Genomic DNA, 19,725 nt, shown 5'->3' on the forward strand with positions numbered 1-19,725 from the left:
TCTCTCTACTTTTGCATTAAAAACTGTCCATCTCCTTTTTCACTTCCCATTAAGGACGCCAACCTCTTTTTTCTCATTTTGCTAATTATATTTTCCAACAGACTTTTTATTTATTTAATTTTTCGCACGAGGGGGGGGGGGTAAAAACTAAAAAGTGTACTAAAAATAAAATTTTAAAAAGATGGGGGAAGAAATGGGACCAGAATGTGGTTTGCTTTCTCTCGAAGTGGAAAAAAATTGGGTCAAAATTCATATAATTTGATACTGTGCACCACATGAGCCTGCTTGTCGTTTTGGCAATTCTGATTTATGGGAGGCACCCCATATGACATTTTCTTTGGGTTTTATACAATCTTGCACTTTTTAACTAAATTGCCCCTCCAATTGTTTTCAATTACCATCTCCTCTATTGCTCTTTTTAACTTTTTTTTTGCTAAAATGATAAATGCTATTAATATTTGTGTAGATAAAAAAAATTTAAATTGCTATGCATCAATTAAGGGTTTAAACCCAAAAAACAACTAACCTAGGATTGGGATGGTGAGAAAAATGTCTGGCCCAATTTTTTACTGCTCATCCATATTGCAATATGGCATATTATATGTTTAGGGAATTATATATTTATTTTCATAATTAATGAGTCTCTCACACGACACATATATTTTGGTTAAAATAGAGGTACAAAATTGAGGAATTGTAGCATTAATCGAAATATAAAAGGTGATGAAATGAGCTTCATTGGATGCTTGTTAAAATAGTAAGTCTATATAGTTTATTTTAGGGCTCAACTTTGGTTCGGAGATGCTCATCACCAACCCTAACCCCAACCTTAATCTAGTAATTAGTTATCTTATATGGTTGAATTTTTTAATATTTGATTCAATTTATTATGGCCAAATTGTGATTTATTGGTGAGTATTTACTTGTAATCATTACCTTAATTTTGTCTTAAGAGGGCGATCATGGAATTATTTGAATGCTTAGAAGTTGGGAAGATCCATCATGGTTTGTTGATTTTCTAATGGTTCCTGACTCATCTTATCATACAAGTGCCCCTCTCTTTCACTAAGATTTAAAGGAATCCTATGACCAAACACTCCTTATTTTCTGAATTTTCTGTTACTAATAAAACATAGCTATGTTATCACCGAATCTTGAACAGCGGTGCTTCTCATCCACTAACGTGTTTTCATGTTATTCTAGACAAAGATTCTTCTGTTCTTATCGCCAATACATAATATTTTCTTTAATCAATTGAAAAAAAATCAGATCCTGAAACATCTATCATTTTCTATCATGGAAAGTGGCTTTAAGAATATGCAATTGCCACAAAAAAGAAAGGACAGAGGCATTTGGAATAATCTCTACCACCTAGCCAATTTATAGGGCATCGCCCACTAATCCCTATTTTGAAATTAAATGTTTGATTGGGCACGTGTTGTACTGTTGTTAATCGTCATTGAAGATGATCTTAAGTTATTGCAAAAACACCACCAATTCTAGACATATGATATGGCCCATGAATCAATTCTTATAAGCTTTTCGTATTTTCTCTGGTTTACAGGTGTTATTGTGCGGACACTTGCGTTTATGTGCGCACATTTTTATAATATTGACCATAAAACTTTCGTATTAAAAAGAGCGTGGATTAGTCTAAAACAATAATTGGTAAAATTACGAATTCAAGGGGTTGTTCCTTTCATTTTACTCGGACAAAAAGTTGTTCTTCCCAGTGAATGGCGCCCGTCTGCTTCTTCGTTAACCCCAAGGCGGAGTAGAATGTTGCCTGTCATATTTCTTTAACGCCGTCAACTCTCTCACCCCTCGGTCACAGAGTTCCGTAACAGCCGCACCAACATCCAGAAAAACCACGCCCGTGATACACCACCGATCACGATGAAGGGTATAAATGGAAAACTAAAAAACTGGCCAACGGTAACTAGATAAAAGAATCCAATGGAGGGTAAATGTCCAAAAAGGTCATCATCCGAATCAAAAAAGGACGTCTCTAACTGTAATCGTCACAGCGTGACTAGCACGTGCCCGTGTGTGGGTAAATCAGAGTCAGTGTCGTGGCCTCGGTTGGTAGTTAGTCACCGAGTTGCAAGTCAATTTTGTCACAGAACAATCAGATCGTACACGTGGCGTTAACCGTGGATGATGATGTATTGGACCCACCTTAATTTGCAAGTTGATCAATCACGACGGATCTCATAATCTTATGTATGATATGCGGATGATGTTTCTCTATTTATTTATTAATTAATTATTTGTATTTATTTGTTTTATTGTCATGCAATGGCAGCTTCAATAATCATCGCATGTATGAAAAAAATAATTTAACAGAAAAAGAGTGGGCTCATGCTGAAAATGTTTGATTTGAGTCATAATTACGACTTTTAGAGCAAGTCCATCATCACAATTCTAACAAAGCGTACAGTTGGAAACAACCCTTAATATGATGACGCTTGATTTATAAAATTCAGTTCAACCAACAATTTGTTAGAAATTATACACACGGTCTTTGAATTGGTGATCACTAGTAAGAAGAGTCTTAATCAAGTTGGCTACTTCTTGGTACGCGTATGTATGAAAAACTTACTCATATAGTGTATTAAGGTAACTATTGATCTTGTGAATGGGAGTAGGGGACCCGTGATTTTGAATCTTTGATGCCTATCAGGCTATCACCCTCTATCTAATTACTGATTCTATACTTTCACACGCCATGGGCCATGGCCATGGCCATATATGTCTTATTTAAGTTACAAGAAGTTTAGTGTAATTTATTGGCACATGGTTTGGGCCCAAAATTGTCCCTCCAACTTTTTCCTCCTTTATTATTTTTCATTTTAATTTTTAAACTTCTTTTTTTTTCTTCCCCATTATTCGAGCTTGAATTTGTGGGTGTGCATCCTTGATATCTTTTTATAGTCAATAAAACGAAGTAAGAAATGTTATATTGATGTTCAATTTTCGGAAAAAAAATAAAAGAAACAAAATAATATCGAAAAAGTTGTGATAATATATATCATCATTCACGGAAAAAATAGAAGAAACAAACTAATATGGAAAAAGTTTTGATAATATATATCACCATCATCATCATTCATTTTTTTTGAAACACATCATCACTCATCATTATCAACTCATGTGAACCTTTTTCCTATTTCTTAGATCCTACAATATTTCAAAAACGATTATTAAAAATGTGTGCTATTTAAATAATTAAAGCTCTCTTGCTATGGAAAAATTTCAATCAAAAGAGGCCTTTATTTATTTATTTTTCATTATTTGGTCCATACCCCTAACCCTAATTGAGACATCATCCTTACCAATAATGCTAACCAACTTATCATTTAAAATTTACATAATCATAGTAACTTCTTGTAACAATACTAGACTTTGGTTTACATAATTAATTATTGTACATCCGAATTTTTCTATACGTTACAATACAACAATAAGTGGAAATCTGTCGGCAAGCCCTGGAAATAGTGCAGTAGTATATGAATGTAAAATTCAGTTATTAGCAATTTTTATCTTCACTGGTTCGTGGACATCTTGACAAAAACCATTAAGTATCGTTTTTTTAATGATCACTTGAAGCCAAGCTGTGGTGGTTCAAGTGTGTGTGAATGGACAAGCATTGCGGGGCTAACACAACCAAAGATGGATTGGACCAGACAAAAAGATCATAATTTAAGGATTAATTGAGCCCTCTTTTCCCCTTCATCATAATGAGAGAAGTCAACTCCTCCTCTGGAAGACACAAATAAAAAGCCGAAAATCTTATTAGTGGAGAAAAAGCCCTGCAATTTCCATGGTGATTGGGTTTGATTTCCCCCCCGTTTCAAAAAACATAAAAAAAAAGGGTACGCTTTTCCAAATTTTCCTTTTCCTTCTCATATTTAATTGGTGTTTTAGGCTGTCACTCATACTTTTTATCTTTTAAATATTATTTGAATTATTAATAGAGCCACTTTGTATACATCAATATACAGAGTAATCAAAGAATTTGTGACTAAAGTTTTGCAAGAGAGATGCTGCGGTATCAGAGGCAAAGAAACAAACACTTTAATGTTGGCGTTGAAAAGTGTTGATGATGGGTCATAACATAGCCGCATACAGGTAATACAAAGCCAACATTAGCTATTTAGCTATTAGGGTATGACTGCTTCAAACAACAATCATAGCCACAACTATAAGCAATGTAAGCTGGAATAACACAGCCACCTGCAGAAGAGCTTCCGGCATAAAAAACCAAACCAAACCGACAACAACAGTGTCTCCAATGGGAGGCTGTACCTCAACGCTCTACCCTCCCATTGGAGACGAAATGTTTCGGTTTTCTGTGAAGAACCTCTGCATTAACATTGTTCAAAGTAGAAATGACAGTTTCATGATCATAATCTGTAAAGTAAATATAAGAACCACAACAAAGTTTTCATGGTTTATGCAAATATGCGAGCACTTCAAAAAATGGCAGCTGATGCTCCAAATCTACGTATCTTATAGCAGAAAATGGCTTTAATTGCACCAATCATAGACATGATGTTAAGTTTTAAGAAAACGCAGGCAGCCATCACTATCTAAAAGTGAAACAGCACAACTCCATCAGCACCATCCAACTGCAATTTCATTATCCATTAAAAAAACTGCAATTAAGTAAGTCCTTGTTCTTTAGTAAGGTCCATATCAAGCTAGTAACCTTAGTATAATAAATATTCATATACATGAATTCCCTGTTTACATGCACAATCTAATTACAAATTCCCTCTTATCCACAACAGCCTAAGCCTAAATTCACCGGCAATTGTAGTCCCAAAAAACACAACGAATATCAGCACGATATTAATTCCGCTCAATATAAAAATATACATGTATGTATATCTTAACTACGGTTCATCATGATAACAAATTAACAACAAAAAGCAGGAGTTTCAGAGCGCTGGCACAAAGAGGAAGATTACATAAAGATCCTATATGTTTGTTGATGAAATAAGGCCAAAACCTATCCTATATGGAGAAAAAAACATCAATCTCACAAAAGAAAAAATAAAAAAAGAAAAAGATGAATGAGCGACAAAAGAATATATAAGTATTTTTCCTCTAGGGTGACTTGCAATTATGTAGTGATTTGCATATATTACTGAGCTATGAGATCTAACATTATCTAAAGCTGAAGCTATACAAAAAGAGCACAACCTTACAAAAAGAGCTTCAGAGTCCTTCAAGTTTTCTTACTTGGAGAGAAACTATTCACCTCGTCCAACAATAACCTGCAAGTAATTGACAAGTATGCCTAAAGTTGCCTCACAATAATCTGTTCTCAACCACTTTTTTCAAGCACGAATATGTGTAACATGGTCAAAAGGCTATCCAAGAATTTACTTTTAGTCCTGCACTTCATAGAAAAAGTGCAAAAAATCATCAGCCAATGCCAGAATAAATTAATCTCATCAACTAGAATTTCACCGTAATCCAGAGAAATTAGAAAGATACATGAGTTTTAAATGTATTGCAAAAGTGTCGACAACAGTTCAGACCACATGTCATTCTTAATCTTTCTCCATCCTTGTTCAACAACCGGAGACTTACCATTCTAAAAATAGTGGAAACCAAAGGAAAACGTCGAAGGATTTATATCAAATTTATGCAATTGAATTTTCACAAACAGGATAAGAGATTCTAAAATGAATGACAATTTTTTTTTATTAGTATGTAAATGAGATTAAAGGCACAACCCGAGCAAGAGAGATTGATCTTGCAAACTTAGGGAGTGGTTTACATCAAATCCAAAATATATAACTAACATTTTCATAATTCGGAAATAAAAGAGAACGTATGTCAAGCCTATTCATTGTATTCAACATATCATGTCCTCTTGATCACCAGGGGATTAAAGAAAGAGTATCTGGTTTTTATGAATACACACACAAAGATCTGTATATGTCCACAACCAAAAATAACAATATTCACAGGTGAATGCTTTATCAGTACCATAATTCATGTATTTTTCCACTGTCATTGTTTAAAGTCATTGTGGTTGAGATACTTTTAGCAATAGAAGCCTGGCCAAGCATGTCTAACACCAGGCAGCAAAACACAAAATCTTCTTAGTGATATCATGGTGTTCAAATTTAACCCACTAGATGATAGTACACTTTGGAATATATCCTCTTTTATCAGATATACCAAAGGGACGGAATATATCTTCTTTAGTTAAAGCTTGTACTTGGCTACTTGCATGAAGTTTCTATATCATTTTGGTTACCTACTTTGTCAATGTAAAAAGGATTGTGGCTTTCTTCAACCCCCCTCCCTTAAGATTACAATCACTGGTATGTGGTGGAATCAGTGCTTTAGCTTCTTGGTTTAGTTGGTTTACGTAAAATAGAACAACATCCCAAGCACATGCATGGATTAAATACCCTTTTTTAGAGAGCACAGGTGCATCTAGTGTTCAAGAATATAGGGTGCTCGGTTGAGATGTGGAAGCGCACAAAATCACAAGATGTTCTCCCGGGAAATCTTTACAAAGGACTACAAATAACTCCATTCATCACATAAACAGCCATCACACTCACACTATTTTCAGGAATATGCTCATCAAATAAGTAGATTTATCATCTCAAGGGGGAAGGAAAAGAGATTAAGAATAAACACTGACCTCAAGTGCCTTGTAATTAACCTAAGAATCTTTGTTAAATGCTATGCAAGAGCAACAAAGGGATTTGATTCCAAAAGCGATATACATATTCAAAAAGTAGAAGCAGTTCTGCCACCAATTCCAACTCAACTAGAACAATGTCAAACATATTTTCCATGACACAAAAAGAACCTTATCACCAATCATACTCACATTTCAGCTTAGTATGATGTATATTCAGAATCACCAATTTGTACTATTACATACGATCAAGCTTTATGAGAGTTAAAAAATCATTACACACAATAAATGGAGGATAAAAAATTGGGAATCACTGAACCAGAAAACAAATATGTGAATCCAACAAGTAATCAAATATGCTATAGTCATTACAAATAAGATTAACTACAATAACAGTCAATCAAAAAAAGGGAAATACAAATAATCACATCTAAATCAAAATGATTTTCGTAAAAGCAAAAATAAGCATCATGACAAAAGGTAAAGAGAATTACTTTACAAAACGCGGAAGGTGTAGAGCGCCAGCAGAACCAATCAATCCGAATGGGAGTTGGCCTCGTAGTAGTACGCATCGAGATCGACAGTAGATGAAGAAGAAGAGTCACGCTGTTGATGACTCTGTTGCTGATGATGACGGTGATCCCGATCGTTATCGGAATCATCCGAATCGGAGTCGTCGGAGGAGTAGGAATAAGAGTAAAACGAATCGGGCGGAGGAAGGCAGAGGAAGGTCCAGATGCAGAGGGCGAGACGGCCGAGTTGCTGAAGAGGAAAACAGCAGACCAGATCCAACAACTGGTGACTGCTTATCCGGTCTTGTAATCCTATACATGATATCCGCTGCCATGTATCCGCTGATAGATGAGCAACTGATAACACTATCAGGCTGCTGAACATTATTACTTTGATTAGATTTCCTAATCTCTCTGTCTCTTCTCTTCTTGAATCGTCCTTCCTGTCCGAGCTTCTGTTTTTTGAATGCTTTCTTGTTTCGGTTTATTGGTTTTGGTTTGCAGTTATTTTGACCCGGCATGTTTCGGTTTATTGGTTTTGGTTTGCAGTTTATTGGTTATGAAGCGAAGGCCCAATCTTAAGACGAAGCCCAATATGAAACCTAGACAATAGGGCTTAGGCCCAATCCTAAGCCAAAGCCCAAACCAGAGCCCAATCTAATCACACCGTCACAGTTTCGTTTGCACTTTGACGTAAAGTGCACGCTTATAGCTTCCTCTAAAAAAGACCCGTTGAGGATAAAATATAGTAATGTATAAATAGTTGAAGCAGACTAGCACTAGCAGTGGGCAAGGGGTGGAGCAATGGAGGCGCTCAAGGTGTGGCGTATGTCGTCAAGGCCATTGAGGCACTTAATCTCCTTCGCTTCTCCGTTCACTTCTCCATCTATTGTCGCCACATCCAGGCGCACCTATTCTTCCCTGGTCCTTCGCTGCTGCAACTCCTCCACCACTACCACTGGCGCTGCCCGAAACCGCCGTTTCTCCTCCTCATCGTCTTCTTCCACTTCAGATCGAGATGCTGTTCGCGCCATTCGCCTCAAAAAGGTAATCACACCCTGATATACTCGTGGACGTGTATCTGTAACCGAAAGAAGCGAATCGAAATTGTGATTTGTATTCGAAAGAATTTTCTTTGTGGCGGCTACGACGTTAATGGAGAATTACGGCAAACTGATCGATGAGTGAATTGTGTGGTGCTTGTGGATTCTTTTAAATGGTAGAAGCATTGAGAATTAGCGAAATTTATGATTATTATCTATTTGAATTTTGAATTTGATCTAGTATTTCTTCATATCCTAACGAATAAATAAATAATAATGCTATAAGTGATTGAATATTTTTTGTCCCTCAAGTACGAGATGGGCATTAATAGTGGAAAAGGCATTATATTTTGAGTTGGAAATGTGATAATGCGGTTTTCATTTATTGAAGAAGTGATGAAATTGTTTAATGATGGTACAGGAGTTTCACATTTTTTTTATATCTTTTGCGGGTGGAAGAACTGCGGAGCAAAGGCTATGAACCCTACGCTTATAATTGGAACAGAACTCATACATCTAGCCAACTACAAGATATATATAGAAATTTGGGGAATGGTGAGGAGGCAAACAAAGAGAATGATTTTGTATCAATAGCCGGAAGAATTGTGGCTCGCAGAGCTTTTGGAAAGCTTGCGTTTTTAACACTAAGGGATGACTCAGGGACAATACAGGTTTGATGATTTTTTCTTGTTTCAATTTGGCTTTTCATGAGCAACTTTTACATTAAAATAAGTTGTTAGTCTACTTTAGTTCATAAAAAAAATTGTAGACTAGTTTATTTGTCCAGCTTCTTGTTCTGCACAGTGATTATTATGATTTGAAATAATGCAAATCCCTGATATGTGCACTAAGTTGGATAATAGTTTAAATGTCAATTTTTTATTCAGGGAGCATATGCCTGTTCTGTCTCAATATTGCTCAACTCGGGCTTTGGCATATGTCTGTCTCTGCCTATTGATAACATTACAGCCATGAATGTGCGTCTGTTTTTTTCTTGTATATGCCAAGGCAGGATTGACATAGGAGTTCTCTTCTCAAGATACAGCCTCCAACATTCTATGAGATGATTAATACCCAAGCACAAGCTTGAAAATGACAACTTCTCCTCTGTTTAACAGCTATATTGTGAGAAGGAAAAGCTTTTAAATGAGCAGTTTGAGCAATTGAAGACAGTTGTTGACATTGGTGATATACTTGGTGCTTGTGGCTCAATGAAGTGGACAGAGAAAGGTAAGCTTCCTTACATTACTGAAACCCATGCGACATGATCCATGTGTATGAGGGGCTTACCTACATCATTACATTTTGTTCCATTGGTGAGGCTTGGGAATGCCTCAATGCCTCCCTTGCTCCCATTCATTCCTAATGTTGTCATGTATGTTGCTGTGTTGATGCCTTATTATGAAGCTACACAATAAGAGATGTGCATGGGTTAGTTCAAGTGCATTTTGGAGAAAAATATTCAAAACTTAACCAAATACACCGAAACACTGAGGAAGTATCTGAGCTGCATGTAATAGGTTCATGTGTGGTTTGGTGTTATAAATTACTCATGTATGATATGTGATTAAAATTTCATTTATTTTTTTTAAAATTTCTTTTCAGGCGAGCTTTCTGTTTATGTGAAATCTTTTGCAATTCTTACAAAATCTCTACTTCCTCTCCCGGCTAAATATCATGGTCTTACTGATGTGGATAAGCGATATCGCCAACGGTGTGGTTATTGATGTTTCCTTTTTTTTTGTTGTGTTTGGGAAATTTGTGCTTTCCTACCTGGTGATTAGTTACATTTAAATTGAGTTCAATTTTAACAATATTCCCTATTGGTAGAAAATAAGGAATTGAAAAGGTTCTTGTGATATGATAGTTATGTTTACATCAATGTTCTTCTGGCACGAAGGCAGTTGTAGACATTGCTACTAATACTAAAGCGTACTGTTGAAACTTTTATGCATACTTTTTACCACCTTTTCTGTTATTCCTTTTGACCTGAAATAATCTATAATTTTGATGTTTAGGTATGTCGATATGATTGCAAACCCTGAAGTAGCAGATACATTCCGCAAAAGAGCAAAGGTGGGTTGCCTTTCTCATATAAAAGGAGAAACACGTTTGATTGTGTGAAAAGGTATATCAACTCTTTATATATTTTGCATAGGCTTAGACTCATGCCATAACCAAAAGTTAGAACTGAATATCTGTTAACTCTCCAGTCCTTCTAAATGTGGTTTCTCATTTTAGAAAAAAGAATTATCATGAGATGTCTATTGTACTTTCCTTTATTCTTATGTGTAATGTCACCAACTCTGCAAGAGGAAGAAACAACTTTCCTAAACTGCTTTCTCTCAAAGATTTTCTTTAGAATGTTTTGTCATGTTCTTTGTTATGCCTCTGTGATTGTATTTTGGTTTCCTTGAAATTGCTGTTCTCATGATGCTTATTTTTTCAGTAGATAGTTTCAGAGATACATAAAACGGTGGAATCATTTGGTTTTGTTGAAGTTGAAACTCCAGTTCTACAGGTTTATTTTCATCTCCGTATTACTTTTGGGTTTTGATATTTCTGATGATGATTATTACACAGTGAATTATGATGAAAGAGTATATGATATAGAATTACTGTAATGATTTTAAGATAATAGGAAGGGGAGTAGTCAAACAAAGAGAGGGAGACAAAGATTAGGTTTCATTATTTCAACTTCTAAGTTAAAATTATGCTTATGATATTTTTGAACTGAGAGTTATAACCATTTTCTTCAAGTAAAACTCTTAGTAGGCTTGGGATATAAATGAGGATTTTAAGGGTTATTTTTATTGTTTGGTTGAAGCTTCAAGACCATGTATCCATCATTACGAAGACCTGTTAGGAAAGTACGAGCCTATAGAACTGATCCTATTCAAGTAAGGTCATAGACCTATTAGGAAACTAAGTAAAAACATTGTAGAAAGAGGGAAGAGAAGAAAAAAGTTAAGAGAAAGACCAGGTATAAAAATATAAACCTACAATTTTCAAGTATGCATTCAATTTTTCAATGAGAATGTGCTACCCATTTGGTGGGTTGAGAACCGTACTGCAAATCCTCGATCAATTAGCTAATGCAGAAATGCTGTAAGAGTAAATACTTGCTAAAACTTGTTAAAGATTGATTAAGTAATTTGAATAATTTACTAGTTAAGAAACATGTGAAAGACACTTGTAAAAGCTGTTCTCAAGAATTGTCACATATAATGTTCTCAAAAAGACACCTGTAAAATTTGTACAAGGAAGCTGTTCTCAAGAATTGTCACATTTAATGTTCTCAAGCATTGGTTTTTATTTGATTTGATAAACTAGGGAGCAGCTGGAGGAGCAGAAGCTAGGCCATTTGTTACATATCATAATTCTCTTGGAAGGCAGCTTTATCTGAGAATTGCAACTGCACTTCACTTAAAGAGAATGTTGGTAAGCTTCATGCTGCTATGTTTTGCCATAAACTTTGACCAATCCTATAAAGTCCTTCCTCTCGAGTTAATTGATGATAAACTCTTTCTCCCCACCCTTCTTCCATGTGAGTTCATTGATAATTGGAAAAAACGCTTATTTCTGGACTGTCTTGTTCTGTATGTTTCTTTATACTTCAGTACTTAACATTTCCCTAGCTTTCATTGCGTTTGAGGCTTGTATTAACAGTTTGGGGGATTCGAAAAGGTATATGAAATCGGTTGGATATTCGGAAGTGAAGGCATTTCAACTCGTCATAATCCTGAATTTACCACTATAGAGGTAATTTCTTCCTCAACATTTTTTGTTTGATCAAGGAGCACCCATAGTTCAACTAGTCAAGGTCCCTCACCACCTGCCCGAGGACAGGGTTTTGAATCTTATCCCCATTGTAAAATGAAATTGTATAATCTAGCGCATAACAAATGTGAATGTATAGCATATTCTTTGCTATGTCTTCATTTCATCAAACTGGTATTGATTGTCATTGTCATTAACTTGGTCTTAGAAGTATGAAGCATATTCAGACTACCAAAGCATGATGAACATGGCAGAAGAAATTATTACTCGATGCGCTCTTGCAGTTCAAGGAAAGCTCAGCATTGATTACCAGGTGAATTCGCTCTTGCAATATCAATCATAATGATAATTAGTGTGCATCCGTTCTGATATCCGAATCACTTTTTGGTTTTCTCACATTTAAATATTATCCGAGGTTGTGGTGCTTTTGAATATGTAAAGCTTATCTTATGCTTCGGTCCAGGGGGCAGAGATAAGCCTAGATCGGCCTTGGAGGAGGGAAACCATGCACAATCTTGTAAAAGAAGCAACTGGGATTAATTTCAGTGAGTTGGGCAGTGATCTTAAAGTTGCTAAAGTTATTACTTCGAGGACACTTGGAGGTGGGGTTGATAAAAAAGAATTATCTGCCTTTGACGCATGCCCTTCTGTTGGCCACCTCCTCAATGAGGTCAATTTGCCTTTACTATTTAAAACATATTCTCTGTTTTTATAGAGTTTTCACGTACACGAGAGTAGTTTTTTGAGTATTTCTTCTTAATGGAGGCTGTTGTCTTCACAACTCTTTAGTTCTGAAATTAAACAAGTTCTTTTGCTTTGGACTAATTTGGACCCTTTCCTTTTCTTTCCTAATTCATTAACTCCAAAGCATCCTTTTTCAAAAAGTTTCTGCAAGGTTCACGATTCTAATTGTACTCGTTCAGGTTTTTGAAATTGTTGTAGAGCCAAAGCTTCTGCAACCTATGTTTTTTGGCTCTACAACCTACGTTTGTTTTGGACTATCCTGTTGAGATATCTCCTCTAGCCAAACCTCACAGAAGGTAATTAATTGTTACCCAAGAAATGTAAGTGCCTTGGACTATCCGTTTCTTTTTTTCCTTTTGGATGATGTTCTGCATGTCACTGATGGCTTCTTTCGTTTTGTTGCAAGGTTTCCTTTTATAATGCTGTGTTGCATATATGCCTTTCTGTCCTTACTAAAAGTCTAAAACATTGGCATGAAATTGACCTGGACGGATCTTGTTGAAGATTTGATCGCATCAAGTGTTGGTACTTGCTATACACTTTTGCCAGTTGGAATCATCATCATCGTCATCATTGCTTTGATCCCAAACCATGTTGGGTCAGCTACATAAATCCATACAATAAATCAGGGAAATTCGCAAAAAGAAGTCTTCTTCTTCATCCATTCCTATCAAAAGCTTCTTGTAACTTTTATCCGTGTCATTTTATGTCTCCCTCTTCTATTAAGGTATCTCCTAGTTGAATTTTTCGGGTCTACGAATGGCCATATCAACATCTCTCTGTTGTACATATGCAGTTGCACATATACCATTCTTTGTGTACTTCGTTTACCCATTCTGCTTTTTTTCTCTCCATTATTCTTCTCTCTCCATGATCAAGATACTTCAATTTTCCCTCACAGTTCACTGATTGGCTTTTTGTGACTAACACTTGTATGCATAACTCTCAGAAATTTGGCTCAAATGCTTGCACAGTTGTTTATCGTTAAATGACTTTTACTGCATGCAATGAAATCATATGTTGAGATGAATTGAGGACTGATTTTAGTGATAAGCTCATTTCTTGGACGCCTTTTGACTTCTTAACTTCAGCTCAATTTTCATGCCTGTTTTTAATCCTTCCACTGTAGGCATGCAGGCTTGACTGAAAGATTTGAACTCTTCATCTGTGGTCGGGAGCTGGCAAATGCATTCTCTGAATTGACTGATCCCTTGGATCAGGTAAAGTCCAGTGCAGTTATTGGTTTTGATATTTTCTTTCACTGCTGCTAATATTATTTTGACCATGAAACGACTTGTTAGCAGCTGGATAGTCAATTCATTACTCTGGATGAGTTTTCTGTTGTTTATGGACTTGTGTAACTTGTGTTTAATGCTGATGGTTTTGATATTCTTTTGGTATATAGCCAATGGATCAATTATAGCCTTTTAAGCTCATTTTGTTTTCTTTTATTCATCATTTAGTTCATGAAGTTTTGTTTCACCATACCCTTCTCAACTCGTCAACACATATCAAAAGGCAAAAGAAATATAGAAATTGCATTATGTCAAAAAGATCTGTAGAATTGAAGATTGTAAAATGCAGTTGGTACAGATTCATGGCTTGGGAATAGCTGTGTGACTTATGGTCATGCCATATCTGTTGTTATAATCTATCCTTATACATTACTTCAGTTAGAAAGGAAAATTTTGATTACCAAAACTGTTGGCAGAGAGGACGCTTTGAAGAGCAAGTGAGGCAGCACAATGAGAAGAGAGCAGCCACTGCTTCTGAAGCAGGTTGTAGTGAAGAGGAAAGAGAGAAAGATGAGGACAATTCCTATGAAGGTGACCCTTGATGATGATTTTCTGACAGTCTTGGAATATGGAATGCCCCCTGCTTCAGGAATGGTATGATAATACTTTTCAGTCAATTCGCTCTGAATTGCATGTCTGTTCTAATGGATAACCAGGCATTAATGCAATTCTGAAAATTTATATATGTGTGCACGTATATATTAACTAGCCATCTTTTGATAGTTAAAGCTTTGATATATTTTTTTTGTAAAAAAAATGGTAGGAGGGTTCAATGAATAATTTGTCGTGAGGGAGACTATTTCCTCACTGCTCTCTTCCAATTTGGAATCGACTGGAGATATATCACTTGTGTTTCTTTAAATTCTTGAAAGGTGATTTAATATGGAAGGATTATGTTTCAGGGACTTGGAATTGATAGGCTGGTGATGCTTTTGACAAACTCGGGCAGTATTCGAGAAGTCATAGCATTTCCTGTCCTAAAGATTCAGCAGTAGGACCACAGCAGAGAGTAATGGCGGACCAGGTTCTTTTATGGGAGCAGGTTCAAGTTTGTAGAGAATATTTAGGGCTGTGAGTTAGTTGGAGAGATTTCCTCCATCACTTTTCCTTTTAGAAAGTGAAGAGAAAGTGGCGGGGAACTTGGTCATTGTCTGCTTATTTATATACTACATCATGGTTTACTGTAACATTGTTGGATGTTTTCTTGCTGTCATATTTCCTGAAATTGGTTCAGGTATAATTCAGCATCCTTGGATTCCTAGTGGGCATCATTCAAAATCTGTTCACTAGAAATCTACTTTTTTGCTGTGACTTTATTCAGTTAGTCATGTTTATTTGCATATTATACTTGATCGTGTAACTTTGACAATTAAAAGTTCTTGATGAAAATTTTAGAGAATTGTTGGCAACATCTATGGCTGTGCAGTATTTGAACCGCGAAGAAGCCCAATTCATGTCCTAGCAAAATACAAGAAGCTCCGAGTATTGAAGAATCGTTAGTAAAAGAACATGTAGCAGCTGAGCCCGAGGCGCACGGCTACTTAAAGGTAAACCAACCTTTGATATTACCAAAATTCAGATTTTGATCCCCTGGGATTACAGATGGAATTGGCATCTGTCATATTTTACTTGCATGAGATTGGTAGTATATGGAGTGTAGAATATGCATGATATTATAAGAAAGTCGTTTGGAAAACTGCCTCTTGGGGGGCATAACATTGTTGACTCTACAAGTGTACAGTCACTTATCACGCTCAGCTAGAAAGTAGAAAACATTTGGGCATGCTTTTTTCGACACGGCCCAAAAGAAAAGGCTTTGGTTGACATGATTACAGTAGTGTGCAGCTTTTACGTGGGCTTCAGTTTAGGTTTCTTGTTTGTTTCGATTAGCTTCTGTAATAATTTGGTTTCTTGATGTCATTATTGATTGCTGGCCCACCCGCTATGACGTTTTATGTAGAACAACTGCTGGCTAACTTAACGAAAATAATGTCATATAATGTAGTGTACGGTTATCATTTGTACTTATGTACACGTGACACGATAACATTATGCCATGCCCAGCCTCACAAAGAGCCAATGATCAAGTCGGGAAGGCATGGGATGAAAGGACACCATTTTTATCTCTCCATTTGTAGGAATTTATTATAAAATCAAATATAGTTATTTTAACCTATTTTGATAGTGTTAAGAGGAAGAAAAACCTTATTTTGACAGTGAGATTGATCATGAATCGCGAGGATTATTCGATTCTTATGAAAATGGCAGAAGCAAAGGATAACGAAGCCGTGCCTGCAAAGGTGCTGTTGAAAAAGAGAACCTACCTGCCTTGCAATTGCATCATAAAATCCACGTCCCAACAAGAGTTCTGAATATTAGGTTTCGTGCAAAGAGCAAAAGGTAAATGAATCGGTAATCTGGAAACTTAATAAAGGCAGGGAAAGCCTTCAGTTTAGATGCCAAATGGTATTGGACTATGTCACTTGTGTTGCAACCGAAATACCGGTCTCTTAAAGTTAAAATGGTTGTTTATGGCTCATATCCATTGTGGGATTAAAACATACCACACCTCGAATTACAAACATTATATGAATCAGCTAATATGGCCTACTTAAGTACTAATTTAACGAAACCTGATAAGAATCCAAGGGCTCGAAAATGACTTGCTCCATAGAATACAATATTATTTAATCTTTCTACATTTGGTACGAGAATTTCAACAAGTTTGGCTGATCTTGCTTTCGTGTTTAGCTTCTATTGAAAATACGTGGGAAATTCTCCTGTGCCATATTACAATCCATGATCCCTGTATAATCACAATATATTGATGAATGATGACAATGGCGGTTACTATTATAAAATTCCTTTTCTGGAGAGACTTGACAGTTGTTTTTTTGAAATCCCATATATTTCCAAATTGAGAGTCTCTCTCTCTGCTCAGTGAGAAGGCTTTCCTTCTAATCTGATCTCCCTACCTTTTTTTGTTCCTTCTATAATCTCGCTAATCACCAATCTGATTAAATTTATTTCCACGGTTGACAATGGAGGGGAGAGTGAGATATTGCTTTGATAGAGGGTATGATTGTCACCTACCAAAAAAACATAGGGCAGGCGTGTCATTTTGTAAATTTCATTCGCAATTTGCTTTAACAGTAGTATATTTGACAGGTGTCTACTTTCGTCACTCCCCAAAAGGAGGGGAAACTAACTGGATTCTCTGGTTATTTTTGGTCACCCATTCCTCTAAAGACTTGGAAATTCATCGTTGGATACTTCCAAGAAGGCAAGAACCCATTTTTTTCTTGCTGGGTTTTACTCCTAAAAATTAATTTTCTGTTCAGTCCACAAAACCCAGAAAGCATTCACGATTTACCCTCTTGTTAGATTACATTGGGTATGTTAATATGTTATTCTTCATATTAACAAGGCAACAAATTGTCTTTTTCACAATTTGGGAATTGGGTCCTTGATTTTCTTTCAGATGAATACTTGGAATTCTATGTTCTTCAGTGGGGTCCTGACATAGTTTCCATAGTGTCAACCAGACAACGGCTTCATTTGCCATATAATACTTAGTGTTTTTTTTTTTTTTTTGTTTTTTTAACTTTCTATAGTTTTGGGTTTCTCTTTCAATTATTTCAAATAGGTTGAAGTTTGAATCTAGATTTGTTTATTGAGATTTAAGTTTCGTAATGGGATGTCAGGAGTGATGCTGGGCTGGAATCATCAAGAAAAATTTTGTTCATGAGGATTTTGTTTTGCAAGATCCATTGCCCTTCTTTCATTTGCTTCTGCAAACCCTCCCCTCATTTGTACACTGCTGGACCATTGAAATTGGAAAACAGCCCACATGCGCCAGTTGCTGTTGATACCTGTAACCATCATGAATGTGGTGATACTGATGGTGAGACTATTGCGGCCAGCAAAGATTTTACTGATGTAGATGGGAAGCAACGGCAAGAACAACAGGTTGAGAATTTTGCGAAAAGCAGTCTCAAGAAGACATCTCCCGATTCGAAAGAGGTTCAAAAGAAGAGAGTGCAATGGCCGGATTTGTTGGGGAAAGAACTAGTTGAGATCAGGGAGTTTGAACCTAGGTGGGTACTCTCTCTTTTCTCTGAGCACTCTTTCTCTTTATTAATTTTTGGTGTTTCTTGATGTTTGAGAGGATTTTTTCTGGAGTTTGATATGTTTTCACTTAATTTTTGAACATTGGTAATGGTATAGAAATTGCTTAAAATTTTGTCATTCTTGACATGCGATTTACTTTCTGGAATGGGTGGAATTTGGGATGGCATGTATAGACTATAGAGACAAAATCTACTTGTTATATAATTTGAATGATTAAAATTTTTGCCTCACATTTGTTTTAAAATGATATTTGTAACCTGTAGACTGTAGTCTACTTGTAATTCAATTTTTAATTCATTGCATCTGCAAGTAAGAATTCTAAGATTATGTGGTTGTTACCTCCTAGTTTACTGAAGGAATCAAATGAAATTCCATTTGCTTTCAATAAGCTCATTGATCAATTTCACCTTTTTAGAATATTATTCTGGAGATGTTTAGTGTGGTTTCTGCCTTTGTCAATTCTGTAATCACTGGATGAGAGGTACTTGTCGCAAGCAGAAGAACAGGGAAAGGGAATCGGAAAAGTTAAAGAGTTCTAATTTTAATGGCTCTACGGTAGTCGTTGAATTTTTAAATAACGTGAAAGAATCATTTGATCATTACCCATGGATTTAGATGTGTTTGAATTTAAGCTTTGCAATCCATTCAATGTCCATGGATGCTAATGTTAATGGTAAGATTAGGAAGTTTGTCAAGGATACCTGGTCTATCAGATCAGTATTATATGTGATGTTGGAGCCATACTGCCATAGGGACCCAATGCTCTGAAGCAATCCATGCAAAGAACTTGCTTTAGAGTTTAGAACATATGATGCTGCGAATATGACCTATGTATGACTCTTGCAAAATGTTGTTCTGTTGGCATGTTCCCATCTCATAATATGTTTCTTCTTAAATTTAATCTACGATATAATTGATTGGTCCCAACTTATTGGTATCATTTTTTTTTCTTTTTCGAACAGTGAAACAGAAGATACAGACAATGAATACGAGAACACTAGGGGCTGCGTTTGTGTCATTCTTTGATGTTCAGTTAATGTCATCTCCGAACATTTCCATGCTAACACAAGCATGAGATAAGATGGACAAATTAGGTGATGCCCTTCCATTCTTATGGAGAATTCAACAGCTGCATTGGAGTCAAAAATTCAAGTTCTCATTTCCTATGACTGGGGCCTTATCATCAATTCTTGTACAAAGACCTTTCTTTCCTGGAGAACACACAGTGAAGCAGAATAGTTATTTGTTGAATTATTGTTAGGCATGTGAAGCCATTGTTTCCTTTCTAATGCACTGTAAACTTCTCAGTTCTCATTCATTACAAGATTATGAAACTTCTTTGAAGTAATCGAATTTTCATGACATGTTTTGCATTATTTTCTGCAGAAAGTGATCCTTTCATGACATGCTAATGCACTAGCAAAATTTTCTTTAGCATGAACGATACCATCATTGTGAAGAGATATTGAGAGGGAATGTTATACGAGTGTTTGTTTGAGGAGTGTTATCTCTACAAAGGCTGTTCTCTTGTACTGGATCATTTGCTG

The 19,725-nt window shown here is 36.0% G+C and overlaps 2 protein-coding genes and 1 pseudogene across 4 annotated transcripts; 2 read left to right on the top strand and 1 right to left on the bottom strand.

The window, feature by feature from the left end:
- Positions 1-4,952: 4,952 nt before the first annotated feature.
- On the bottom strand, positions 4,953-7,686 carry LOC119995934. Of its 3 annotated transcripts, none has more exons than XM_038842415.1 (2): positions 7,168-7,686; positions 4,953-5,282 (listed from the first exon to the last, which is right to left on the bottom strand). In XM_038842415.1, the coding sequence occupies exon 1, from the start codon at positions 7,568-7,570 to the stop codon at positions 7,208-7,210; it is 363 nt and encodes a 120-aa protein (XP_038698343.1). In that variant the 5' UTR covers positions 7,571-7,686; the 3' UTR covers positions 4,953-5,282; positions 7,168-7,207. The 3 variants fall into 3 exon arrangements, with proteins under 3 accessions (XP_038698343.1, XP_038698342.1, XP_038698341.1); XM_038842414.1 differs by having other exon boundaries at positions 4,953-5,407; XM_038842413.1 differs by having other exon boundaries at positions 4,953-5,402; positions 7,168-7,685.
- A 268-nt stretch (positions 7,687-7,954) lies between these two features.
- On the top strand, positions 7,955-15,456 carry LOC119997632 (annotated as a pseudogene).
- A 1,665-nt stretch (positions 15,457-17,121) lies between these two features.
- On the top strand, positions 17,122-19,571 carry LOC119997745. Its single transcript, XM_038844929.1, has 3 exons — positions 17,122-17,330; positions 17,752-18,144; positions 19,141-19,571. The coding sequence occupies exons 2-3, from the start codon at positions 17,792-17,794 to the stop codon at positions 19,202-19,204; spliced, it is 417 nt and encodes a 138-aa protein (XP_038700857.1). The 5' UTR covers positions 17,122-17,330; positions 17,752-17,791; the 3' UTR covers positions 19,205-19,571.
- The last annotated feature ends 154 nt before the right edge of the window (positions 19,572-19,725 follow it).

The sequence above is a fragment of the Tripterygium wilfordii genome, chromosome 4, assembly GCF_013401445.1.
Source record: "Tripterygium wilfordii isolate XIE 37 chromosome 4, ASM1340144v1, whole genome shotgun sequence".
Classification (NCBI taxonomy): domain Eukaryota; kingdom Viridiplantae; phylum Streptophyta; class Magnoliopsida; order Celastrales; family Celastraceae; genus Tripterygium; species Tripterygium wilfordii.

Excerpts from the sequence above, each read along its gene's own strand:
- LOC119995934 (XM_038842415.1), bottom strand. The coding sequence starts at position 7,570 with ATGTTCAGCAGCCTGATAGTGTTATCAGTTGCTCATCTATCAGCGGAT.
- LOC119997745 (XM_038844929.1), top strand. The coding sequence starts at position 17,792 with ATGAGGATTTTGTTTTGCAAGATCCATTGCCCTTCTTTCATTTGCTTC. Across the intron at positions 18,145-19,140 it reads ATCAGGGAGTTTGAACCTAG|TGAAACAGAAGATACAGACA; the intron begins GTGGGTACTCTC and ends TTTTTCGAACAG.